Consider the following 12,558-nt stretch of genomic DNA (forward strand, 5'->3'; position numbering starts at 1 on the left):
GGCCACGTCCCACCAGTTGCAAGGAAATGTCGTCATTCCTGGGTTTCATGGGTTATTAAGAGGCTTTATTCCCAGGTACTAAGCTTTGACCAACAGGATGATTAGTCTTAAGAAGGCGGAGAAATTTGTATGGACTGAAGATATGGAGGGCGGAGTTTTCAGCAGGGCGGATCCAAGCTTATCCAGATTTTGATTCAGATGAACCTTTCATCCTTACTACGGACTGGTAGTCTTTAAACATTGCAGGGGTTTTGTCTCAGAAACAAGAAGGTGTAGAATGTTTTCTGGGTTGTTGGGAGTGGAAGTGTAATCGTTATGAGAGACACTACTCCAGCGCCAAGGGGGAGCTCCTCACCCTGGTGAAGTGTATAAAGAAGTGGGAACATATTCTGAAGTACCGGCCCCCCTTTCTAGTCTACACCAATTCTGCTAGTTTGAAGTATATTGTGAACTTGAAATCAGAAAAAAACTATCTTTCAACACTAGTACGCGGAACTGGCTTAGTTTGAGTTCATCGTGATACATAAGAAAGGAAGTGAGAACATTAATGCAGATGCTTTGTCCAGAGCCAAACATTTAGATGAGCCAACAACAGAAGAAAACGAAGAATACCAAAAAGCTAACGAAGTGGGAGAGATGAAGATAACTTTTGCATGGGAACTGGAAGGAAACCCCGTGGAAATAGGAAAAGGGAGGTGGAAGTTTGCCGGATATCCACCTGCTATTCACAACTAGGGTTTCCACGAAATGCCTAAATCTTTTGCGCAAAATTTGCGCTATTTTCGCGCAAATTTTATATTTGCGCAAAACCGCAAGTTTTACGCAAAATGTAACTTTTTAGGCAAATTATCAAAAATTAATATTCTAAGCTTAGAATTAAACAACTGAAGTTTTATTCCATATACAAAAAAAAATATTAACATACGAGTATGATAACGATTATACTACACTCAATTGGTTACTTCTTCACATGTAAAAAGAATCTATCTCTCTTTCTCCCTCTCTATATATCTATCTATCTATCTATCTATTCATTATCCCGTTCTTTTCTTGTTTTCCTCTAGTTTTTACTGGGGAAATATTGTGGAAAAAGTTTGATTATTTATTGTGTAGTTTCATAATTAGATTCTACAGTGTGGGATATTTTCATCCTTTCCACACACTTTCAATATACTTAAAGGGACTGTTTTCCACACACTTTCAAGACACTTAAAGAGACTGTTTTCCACACACTTTCAAGACATTTAAAGAGACTGTTTTCCACACACTTTCAAGATACTTAAAGAGACTGTTTTCCACACACTTTCAAGATACTTAAAGAGACTGTTTTCCACACACTTTCAAGATACTTAAAGAGACTGTTTTCCACACACTTTCAAGATACTTAAAGAGACTGTTTTCCACANAAATTAAATTAATTAAAAAAATGAGAAATTGGAACAACACTAGTAACAAAATTAATAGCAAAAACCATTGAGAGGAGTATAGATTTTCTTGGAACCCCCCCCCCCCCCATTAAATTTTGGTTACTTTCCCTGTTGTAAACTGAAAAGTTAATTCATTGCTCACTCAATTTGTCTGATCCTCATTTGGGAAAATGAACAATTTTTGAGGAAAAGATATGAATTCTAAGGAAAAACAAATCAAAAACAGAGAAACCCTGGGAATTTAATAAGTCATCTTTCCTCCAATGCTAAGGATCATGTCATTTTGATGCGGATTGGAATGCTGGATCTGCACTGGAATAGAATGAATCAGAATCCCGGTCCTGGTCATTTCTTTGAAATTTGATGAACTTTTTCAACAAAGCAGAATTTTATGTTTCATTTATTTGGCTTATTTTTATGCCAACATTTTAACCATTTTTTATGAGCTCTTTTTTCAATACTTCAGACTTGGGTTTTAAAAAGTTCCTATTGCAGATTTTGGTTGATATTTTGCCCCTATGATCCGGATTCGGGACCTGCATATTTTTGCAGACCCCCGGGAGGCAAAAATCTTGCGGCTAAGCACTTTGAAAATCCTCCATATTTACTTCAACGGTTACATCAGTCTTTTTAAAGTTAAGGAAATTGGAAGCAGTTTGAAAAATGTTTTACCTCGATTCCCTTGCATGTTCTAATCTCAGCCTACTACCATCAAATTCTCGCGAGACATCCAAGTCCTGATTACAAAGCACAAAACAAATATAATTTCCAAAGAAGCTGTGATCCTAATTTCAAAAAAATAATAGAATCGGTTATAATGGAATATCCAGGATCTTCATACAGGGTGTCATACGAAACATAAGAGTCTTCGATTTAAAAAACCAAGAGTGAATACTGTATATTCCCCCACACCAAAATAATATAAATTTTTCGTGCTGAATTGGGAAAATAATAATATTTCATGGAAAATAATTGATTTTTGAGAAAAGTATAAACAGATTGAAAAAAATCAATGTTTGACTACCCATTCCATTACTAATAGGATAGGGCAGCTTCATGTCCTATCCTATTGCTTTAATAAGTTTTTACATATAAATATATATATATATTGAAAATTAGAGGAATTGATACACAAAGGCGGGGGGGGGGGGCGCAAAAACTCGTATACATGGGATGGATCCTCGTTAATTTGCATTTTCATGATAAAATGTAATGATAATGATAGAGTTAATATAATCTTTAAATCATGATGTCTTCAAAGATATTAGATAAGTTGTTTATAAAGGTCATCTTTTACTCATTTCATCTTAATGTAAACTTTTACAGAAACACAACAACATTCAAATTCAATTTATTCATCAATTTATACTTACACTCTAATCTTTACCTGCTACAGATGCTGTAGGAAAGAACTTCTACTTATCACAAAATTCACAATTTACTGACATCGATTTTTCCGAAAACATCAATTAATTCCATACAAATTAAAGTTTTCAAAAATGTTATTTTTTCAAATATTTGGGTATTTTACCTTACAGATCAATTCTTTTGAAAAAAAAATATAATATTTGAAAATTCTAGCCATCCAAGGCCAAAAAGTGGCTTTCATTTAAATACCAGGTACAGAGACATCTAATGGCAAAACTTGAAAGGTCCTAATCCGACCTAATACGACCTAAATCAGACTTAAGGGCACTGGTTAGGTTGTGACCAGTTATGACCAGTTTGGTAATCCAACCATGCAAGACCTAATTTGACTTAAGGGTCAAGTTAAAAACGGTTAGGTAAAGCAACCAAGTCCGACCTAATCCAACCCAATCAAGTTAGGTTTCCTGACTTAACTCGACCAATCACAACCAAATCCGACCTAAGATGATTGGTCAGGTTAATGCCAGTATGAGACCAGTTAGGTAACTCTAGGTAACTCGACCTAACCCGACCTAACCTGACCAAGCACAACATAGGGGGACTGGTCATTTTCTAACCAGTTAGGTTTCCTGACATAACTCAACCAATCACCACCAAATATGACTTAAGTGGATTGGTCAGGTTAAGACCAGTATGAGACCAGTTGGGTAACTCAACCTAACCTGACCAAACACGACCAAGGGGGACTGGTCATGTTCCGACCAGTTAGGTCTCCTGACATAACTCAACCAATCTCTACCAAATCTGATCTAAGTTTGTTGGTCAGGTTAAGACCAGTATGAGACCAGTTTGGTAACTAAACCTAACCCGACCAAACACGACCTAGGTGGACTGGTCATGTTCCGACCAGTTAGGTCTCCTGACATAACTCAACCAATCTCGACCAAATCCGACCTACGTGGATTGGTCAGGTTAAGACCAGAATGAGACCAGTTAGGTTATTCAACCTAACCTGACCTCACCTGACCAAACACGACCTAGGGGGACTGGTCATATTCCGACCAGTTTGGTAATCTGACGTAACCCGACCTGACCTGACCTATCTCCACCTAATGGGACTGGTCGCACCCCCTACCTCGCAGGAGAGTTGCACAAAAATGTACAATTATGCAACAGGCGCTGAAAATCACTTTTTTATGACTAACCTTGTATATATAAAAACATATATAAAAATATTACAGGGGGGAGTGAGGGGTTGGTGAATAGCATTTCCAAGCTTTGAGGAAAATATTGCGTCATTATGGATTTTAAGATATAAAAAAATTTAAAACCATGATTGAGAATGCAACATTTGAAAATTTAATTTTCACTCCTTTCAACAATACAGAGGAGAAGGGAGGGATGGGTTTAGTGAATAACATGTAGATAATTTGTGAATATTAGTTAAACATAAAAAGAATTTAAAAGATAACAAAAAATAAACAAAACCTTGTGTTTTTCGGGAGGAACATTTTAAAACCTCTAAAAAAAGTAGTGGAAACCACCCCCTCTTGAAACCAAAGCAAAATAATAAAAAATGCCAATACTTTCATTCATTTATTTAAAATATTTTTATAGCTTAATTTATAGAAGAGGAGGGGGAGGTAAATAATTCTTTAAAGAGGGGGAGTAGGTAGTGGGGGGGGGGGGGGGACAGAAATAATGAAAATATAAATTGCATATGGATTCACACGAAAAAAATCAATTACCAACCTTAAGAACAATGTTGTGGTTTTAGCCGTAACCCCTGAAGAGCTTCTCAATATCACGATCCCTGATATCTTCGGGCAGTTTTCCTATATTTACTTTTTAGTCAGACATCCTCACTAGGCTACCTGCAAACGAACATTTCGTTTAAGTTTATTAAGACCAGAAACTGGAAACAGTAAGTTTATGAACGTAAATATCGACTAAAATAGAACAATACGGCGTCGGACTGAAAAATATTACTTTACAAAATACTTACTTGATACAACTTTTAACTATTAAATTCTAGACAGAAAATAAGAATCATAGTTGTACTTAAATTCTATTGAATTTGAAGCCACACAACTAGCACGGAACGATTGCGGCGGCCATATTGAAATTTTAGCCAAGCGAGCTACGCACGTGAAGCAGTTGAGGCAGGTAGATATCTCACAAAACAGTAGAGGTAGCTAGATAGTTCAAAATTTAAAAAAATTTTAAGAACAATTTAATTACATCTTAACATTCGCATTAAGATTAAAATTTAATTTTTTTTTGGAAAACGCTTAAAATATATCATCCTAAAATGTCGTTGTTCTTTTGAATTATGTTAAAAAAAAATTTATTTGGACATGGAGAATATTAAAAGAGCCCTCCCCCCCATGGATGCCCCCCTAAGCCTCTCAGGGGGGGCGGGGAGGCACGGCCCCCCTCATACGCCAGTGTATTTGTTCTATACAATGTAATTAAACTTAAATTGAATACATCCGTAATTTCAAGTGACCCCCCTTAGCCTCTCAGAGGGGGGGGGGGCATGCATAGGGGGCACTGGACAAATTATTTGTAGGATAAATAATGTGTAGGACAAATGAATTTTACTCAAAAATTATTGTGGGACAAATGATTGTGGGACAAATGATTGTAGGACAACTGATTGTAGGACAAATTAATGTAAGCTAAATTATTGTAGGACAATTATTGTAGGTCAAATTATTGTAATAAAATAATTGGAAGACAAATGATAGAAAGACAAATTCCATAGCGCCTAATTTTATATGCAAAAGGGTGTAAATGTGCTGAATGTTCCTTCTAATTAGTTTTATATATCTAGGCTGAGCTGACAGAGCAGAAAAACACAAGAATTTGATAATTTGCTTTTCTGTCTGTTTGTTAAAAAAACGTCAAAAATATAGCTTACTCACAAGACACAAAGTTGAAAAATGTTGCCCATAAGAAAAGGCCGACAATCATCAAAATGAAAATGCACCAATTTAAATAGAGAAAAATCTGTCAAAATTTGAGAATGATTTAAAATGACTACTTTCAAAGCAAAAGTTAAAAGTTAAAAATTTTAATATTAAAGGGGAGACCATGCGCCCTAAAGCATAGTTTATTCAAATTGTTTTGTTTTGAAGATGATTGATTTTAACAAAAACAATCCATTTTTCAAAGGTACAGATGTTTTGATGTTTTTGATGTTTTTATAATTATGAAGTGGAGTCAAACCTTACTTAACCCTATTTCCACTGGCCTATTCGTTGCCCCAAAGTACCCAACCCAAACTAAATTCTGTTTTTCTGAGAGCCGTTCAAAGGTTCTTGAAAATTACTTTTTTCTAATTGAAATCGCATAGATAAATCTCAAAAATAAACATTGTTTTCTAGAAAGACAGTACTATATCTTTTAGAATTGGATAAATCAGATTCCAGGATCCCTAAAGGAAGATAACAAATTGTTTCGTAACAAATCCACTCTGGGCCGTAGTAAATTTGAATTCGAACAGAATCTGCCCAGTTTGTACCGGCCTGCCAGATAACAGTGTGTACTGACCCGATGCTATGCGCCTTGTCACAGCACGTGTGACCATATTCTGTACAGTACATCGCCTTAACCAGACTAACATACGACAGGGGTCAATTTTCTTGGCATAGTCCCGTCGGAGAGATAACTATGACAACTCCCATGGCGCATTCAGACTTTTTTACAGTAACCAGTCTAATCCTAGGCCTATTTGACCGACCCCACTGGCTTAGTCCACCGTGAATCATCATTTTGAAATTTATAAACAATAATCAAATTTAAAAAGTAATACCAAAATCTCAGTTTGTGTTCATCTATTTCTTCATAATAAATAATAAAGACTTTTTGCAGTAAAACGACAAAATTTATTTACAATAAAAGTTGAGTACAAATTTATTTAACAAAGCTACAACATTGTTTTAAATCCTGGAAATGTTTTCTTACAACATGCAAATAAAATGGCGACTTGAAAAGTCTAGTAAATATATTAACTTTTATAAAATCTTGAACCTGCTGCAGAGTGGTGTTGGTAGTACTATACAAGTGACTAAAACATGAGAAAATCTCTGGAAACTATCACAAATCAACTCAAAAAAGATTTGGCGAAGGAAGCTATCAGATTTCTCGGAAAATTGTTATTTTTACTAATAATTTCAAGTTTACGTCTGGTGGGGCAAATGTAAAAATATATAAAGCAATTTACGTTCGGGATATGTTTCTAAAACAAAATTAAGTAAATTCATATTTTAAAGACTTAAAAATCTCTTCAAACAAAGTGAGTTTTTCTCAAAAATTTAAATTTTTTTGCTACCTGATGTAAACCATTGATATTTCTTATGTACTTAAACTATTTGATCTTACAGAATTTATAGCTTGAAATATCAAAGGCCTGTTGTTAATAAATAGGGATTAAAAATCAGAAATCATTAAAAAAGTCTCATTTTCTTTCACAGAGGAGCCCCAATCGTCAAAAACGCCTTTTATTAACAATATCAAACTTTTTGAAACCTTTTGAAAATCAAAATTGTTTAAAAATTACTTTAAGACTTTGTTTATTGTACATTGTACATTTCAGAACTCTGTACAGCACAGTTTTTTGCACCAAAACTTGTTAGCAAATAATTAATGCAAAACGATGATAAAAGAAAAAAATATTTTAGGATTCATTTTCTACTTAAATCATTTGTTGATAGATTACCCGAGTAGAGATATGACATGGATGCCATTATTTCTGAGATCAAGAACAGATGTTATGTTTTCAGGTCGAGTCGGATAATAATTACGAAAATGATAATGAAGTGAAAACAAATTGCCACAATTACGAAAAAAAAACTTTAAAATTTTAATTTACAACATTTTCAATGAAAATATTATTAACAATGTTGCATTTCATGATGCAAATGACAATTAAGATGCTAATAAATGTTAAAAAAAATCTTTTAATGAGATGAACTGAAAAATGATCATAATTTTAGACACATTTCAATAATATTTTTGTTTGACAACATAATAAAAGTAATGATAAATAATAAAAGTTAAATTAATAATCATAAAAATGTGATAATACCTTTAAATGTTCAGGGTACGATTTGATTCCTGCAAATATAGAAATGTCTAAAGCCAACGTTACGAAAGGTATAAATCTCATAGAAATATTGGTTACTATAAATATTCTAATGTTTAGAATCATTTGGATTTAAAACATTTTTTCCAAATTCCGAACAGACTCTTCACCATTTTTAACAGAATGATATTTGTAAGATTGAAAGTACGAACAAAATGATAGGGGTTCTTTTAATAATGGAGGCAAGATTATTGCAGCCACGACCTAAACCCTTTGACCAGACCTGACTTAAATTTGGCTAAATTTGGAAGGATTTTAATTGGGTTAATTTCAGTGATTCATACAATTCGGAAAATTAGTCTTACACTTTTTTGTAGCCCTAGTCATAAACCTTTTAAAAATGCTGGCAACGTGCTTGTTTCTAGAATAAGTTTTTAAAGCATTATTGGCAAAATACTTCTCGATTTATGCGTATCTTGGTTTGCAGTAAAATATTTTGCGAGTTCTTCAATAGAAAGACGGGTCTGCCCGAATTACCCTTCTCATAGGGTCCAAAAAGTGACTAAATTTAATGGGCAAAATTTGCGCAATTTTCGCGCCAAATTGTTTTTGCAAAATTTTTCACAATTTTTACGCGTGAAATGCAATGAGTTAACCGTGGTTTTGCGCAATTTTTGTGCATGATACGCAATGAGTTTTGCGTAATTTGCGCAAAACCAGAAGTTTACGTAAATAAGTTAATTTTTTTAAGCAAATTGACGAAAATTGATATTTTAAGCATAGAATAAACTAAAGATTTATTCAACTAATACATACAAAAAAATTATTAATAAAAAAGGGTATGATATAAACTTCTCTTAATTGGTTACTTTCTGTTACAAAAAGTTCATTGCATTCCAGATAGGGATTCCATCGTAACAGATTATTCACTTACGCAAAATTAGGTGCAGTTAACTGAAATAATTTTCATTTTGTGAAATTTCCCAGAATTACATATAATTTGCGAAACTTCAATTTCACGAAACTACAACGTAATTTCGCGAAATTTTGTAATAATTACGCGGAATTAGCGAAACTTTGATTTCGCCAAATTATGTTGTAATTTCGCGTAATTTCTTCAAAAGTAATTTCGCGAAATGTTTCAATAATGACGCCTAATTAGTTAAACGTCCATACAAACCAGCCAAATGGAGAACATTTAACCTTCCTAGACATGAACTCTACCATCTAAAAGTTAGCGTACTAGAGAAGGTTTGGAACCTTAGGAGAAGTTTAATTGAAGTACAAGAACCTAAATACATGACTAGGAATGAACAGAAAAATAGTTTTTATAATAATTGTAAACTGTGATTCAGTGTAAATAAAAGAGTTTTTTTATTTTCAATTCTTAAATGTTTAAATATTCCTCTTAGACAAGCCGCCCCCCTCCCTGAATTACATAAAAGTTCATTAATTAGATCGATCCCCATCACCAATCTACAGTCTACAATTATACATATAAACTAAATAGTTTGTTTTTAATCTTCATTCGACAATAACAATCTCAAGGAATAATAATTTTCTTAAAACATTCTTTAAAAAGTGAATATTTGAAAATTATCTTTCTTCCGTCTCATAATTCTGCAATTTTTTATCTACTGCCAATATCAGACTAGAGAGAGCCCGAGATTTAAATATTTCGGCTCGAGTCGTAATTCCTTAAACCCGACTTTAAGACCCAATCTTTGACCCAACTCTGACGACAGCTTGTGTCACGTGATTGACAGGTGCAAGATCTTCGGCTCGACTAAAGGAGTGAGGCCCAATATGAAAATAAAACTGACCTTGGTTGGTTTTAGTACAGAATAAGTCTCAATGTTGAGTCTTGTTTTCATAAAAACCTGGAATACGTCAATTCCTACCATGAAAATCCACCAAAAAGAATATTAAATCTGATTTTGAACTCAACTCTGTGGAAAATAAGATGCAGCTTGAACAGCTTGGACCCGAGCCGTATTTTCCAGAGTTTTGAAAATTGCGGGCTCAGTTAAGTTAAAGCACTGATATATAAGACACACGCTACAGTTAATTGCCTGTTTTTAATAAAATATTTAAGCAAAACATGTTTTGTCATAAAAATATGGATAAGAGAAGAGTAAAAGTAATTAAATAATTCAAAAAAGAAATTGAGTCTTTGCCAAAAACCCCTATCTTTGCAACCTGATAATGCAAATGTTTGATATTTTAAATTTTGGGTTGCAGAGATATGGGGATTTGAAAATCTGAGTTTGTGACAAAGACTCAATTCCTTGACTAGTAATATGTGTCACTATCCAATCTCAACTCTTAAGGCAAAATCATAGGGNAGTTCTAGTGGGATAATATTTATTTTTTGATATTAGTTTACCAACTTTTAAAGTCTGTTTTTTTCACCTGTCTGTTTTGTTAAAAATTTAGAAAGAACAGCAGTCTTTGGTGTTTGAAAATGGGATTTATATTAGGGTTAAACCGAACATTTCAAGAATATGTGGTGGCCGTGGGCAGGGCATCACTCCCCCCTCCCCTATTTCTTAACGCCCCATCTATACGCCCTTGCTATGAAAAAATTATGAAAAATTCCTTTAAGACGAATCCATTTTTGAAACTATTTTATATTCTATAAAACAAAATATGCGTTGGTTGGTTTAGCTTTCCACCTTTTTTTAAAAAAAAATGAACACAAATGACATAATAGGGGGAGAGATTGTCTAGCTCTGTTGCAGAAATGATGTTTTTAAAAAACTTAAAAAATGTAAATGATATAATATAAATGTGTGCTTTAACTGTGTCTTTTTAATATACTAGGCTTTTAGGGCGCTTCGCGCCCATCTTCTATTTAAATTGTGAACATGTTCTTTTTGTTTACATTTTAAAAAAAAGAAGAAAAAAATTTTGCGGATTTTTAAAAAAAATTTTCGGATTTTCAAGAATTTAAATTTTTTTACAAAATTAAAAACCTTTAAAACACTCTTTTAAAAATTTTTTTTATCATTCATAAACCTTTTCTGTGGTCACGTGATGTCCCACAAAAAATTTGGGCCCGATTGGTTCAGCCGTTTTGACGTTTATTAGATGCAAAAAAAACAGACAGACAAACAGACACCCAGACAGACAAGCCAAATTATATAGATTTTAATTCGTGTTTTTACTGTGTCTTTTTAGTACATTTTCATACTTGTGTTTAGAGCCAGTTTGTCGAAAATGTTTGAAAATACTCGAATATCCCAGTTGCATAAATATGTGCTTTTACTATGTATTTTTTGTCATTTTTCCAATTTACTTTTTTAACTTTTTCAAATCCTCCGTTTTACCCTAACCATTAAATGTATAGGTCTATTTTATCTTACTGAGCTGGCCATGAAAAATTCTGTTTTTAAACAGGACACTCAATTTAGAGGTGCAATTAAATGAGGCAAAACTAAGTCGTCCATTTTTTGAAAATGGACGACTTAAAACTAACTTTAGAGGTTGTAAAATGAGAACGCTCAACAGTGAGACAAACATTGATTCATACATTGATTCTTTGTATACATAAATAGTTTCATAATCATATGTTTTCAGAAAAAATGGCTGTTTTAGGAATAAACAAACACATTTTACAGGAATGTTTTGTTTTATAAAGCTATAAACACAGTGAGAAACATAAAACTGTGGAAGGTCCAAGTTTTAAATAGTTTTAATTTTGCATAAAACATACCAATTGTGCAGTGTGTAGAATACATTAATCCATTTCAAATCAAATCAAGTACAGATAAGGTTTGTTAAATGTCATCTTCTTACTCCAGAGTGTTATGGGTCTCAATTTATTATTGATGGTATGGTATATTCTGGGAGTTGTAGAAAATTTAAATTTAAATTATTATATAAATATAAATTATAAAAAAAAACTTGCCATTCATTGATTGGACAGAAGGTGCTAGCTGTTCTTTTTGTCTGTACATCAATCTTTTTGATAACAAGTAAAGGTAATATTAAAATATTATAAAAAGGGTATAACAATTTAGGAAATTGTCTACTGATCTCTTTTTTAATAGTTTTTATTTTTTATATTCTGTTAATTTTTTTAAAAAAATTTTAAGTTACTATAGATTTTTTAACCAGAACAACGAAATTATTTGTTATTATTTTTATTCTAAAAAAGCCTTAAAGAAGCGGGATAATGGGAATATTTTCTGTAAGGTAGTTCTAGCTGGATAATTAGAATATTATCCTTTAAGGTAGTTCGAGCAGGATAATAAGAATGCTATCCTTTAAGGTAGTTCTAATGGAATAATAAGAATGCTATCCTTTCAAGTAGTTCTAGTGGGATAATAAGAATACTATTTTTTAAGGTAGTTCAGGTGGGATAATAATAATATTATCCTTTAAGGTAGTTCTAGGAGGATAATAAGAATACTATCATTTTAGGTAGTTCTAGCTGGATATTAAGAATACTACCCTTTGAGGTAGTTCTAGTGGGATAATCAGAATACTATCCTTTAAGGTAGTTCTAGTGGGATAATAAGAATACTACCCTTTTAGGTAGTTCTAGTGGGATAATAATAATACTACCCTTTAAGGTAGTTCTAGCTGGATAATAAGAATACTACCCTTTTAGGTAGTTCTAGTGGGATAATAAGAATACTACCCTTTAAGGTAGTTCTAGTGGGATAATAA

The 12,558-nt window shown here is 32.9% G+C and overlaps 1 protein-coding gene across 2 annotated transcripts in view; it reads left to right on the plus strand.

Annotated features, from left to right (window-relative positions):
• The window catches only part of LOC111698037 (uncharacterized), a 40,288-nt gene that overhangs the window by 3,879 nt on the left and 23,851 nt on the right, over nucleotides 1-12,558 (plus strand). For both annotated transcript variants that reach the window (XM_023468257.1, XM_023468258.1), the window contains exons 2-4: nucleotides 6,727-6,732; nucleotides 11,461-11,504; nucleotides 11,813-11,867. In XM_023468257.1, coding sequence (XP_023324025.1) covers nucleotides 11,469-11,504; nucleotides 11,813-11,867 — 91 coding nt within the window. In that variant the 5' untranslated portion in view covers nucleotides 6,727-6,732; nucleotides 11,461-11,468. The remainder of the gene's footprint in view (nucleotides 1-6,726; nucleotides 6,733-11,460; nucleotides 11,505-11,812; nucleotides 11,868-12,558) is intronic.

This window comes from Eurytemora carolleeae, unplaced genomic scaffold, assembly GCF_000591075.1.
Source record: "Eurytemora carolleeae unplaced genomic scaffold, Eaff_2.0 scaffold172, whole genome shotgun sequence".
NCBI lineage: Eukaryota > Metazoa > Arthropoda > Copepoda > Calanoida > Temoridae > Eurytemora > Eurytemora carolleeae.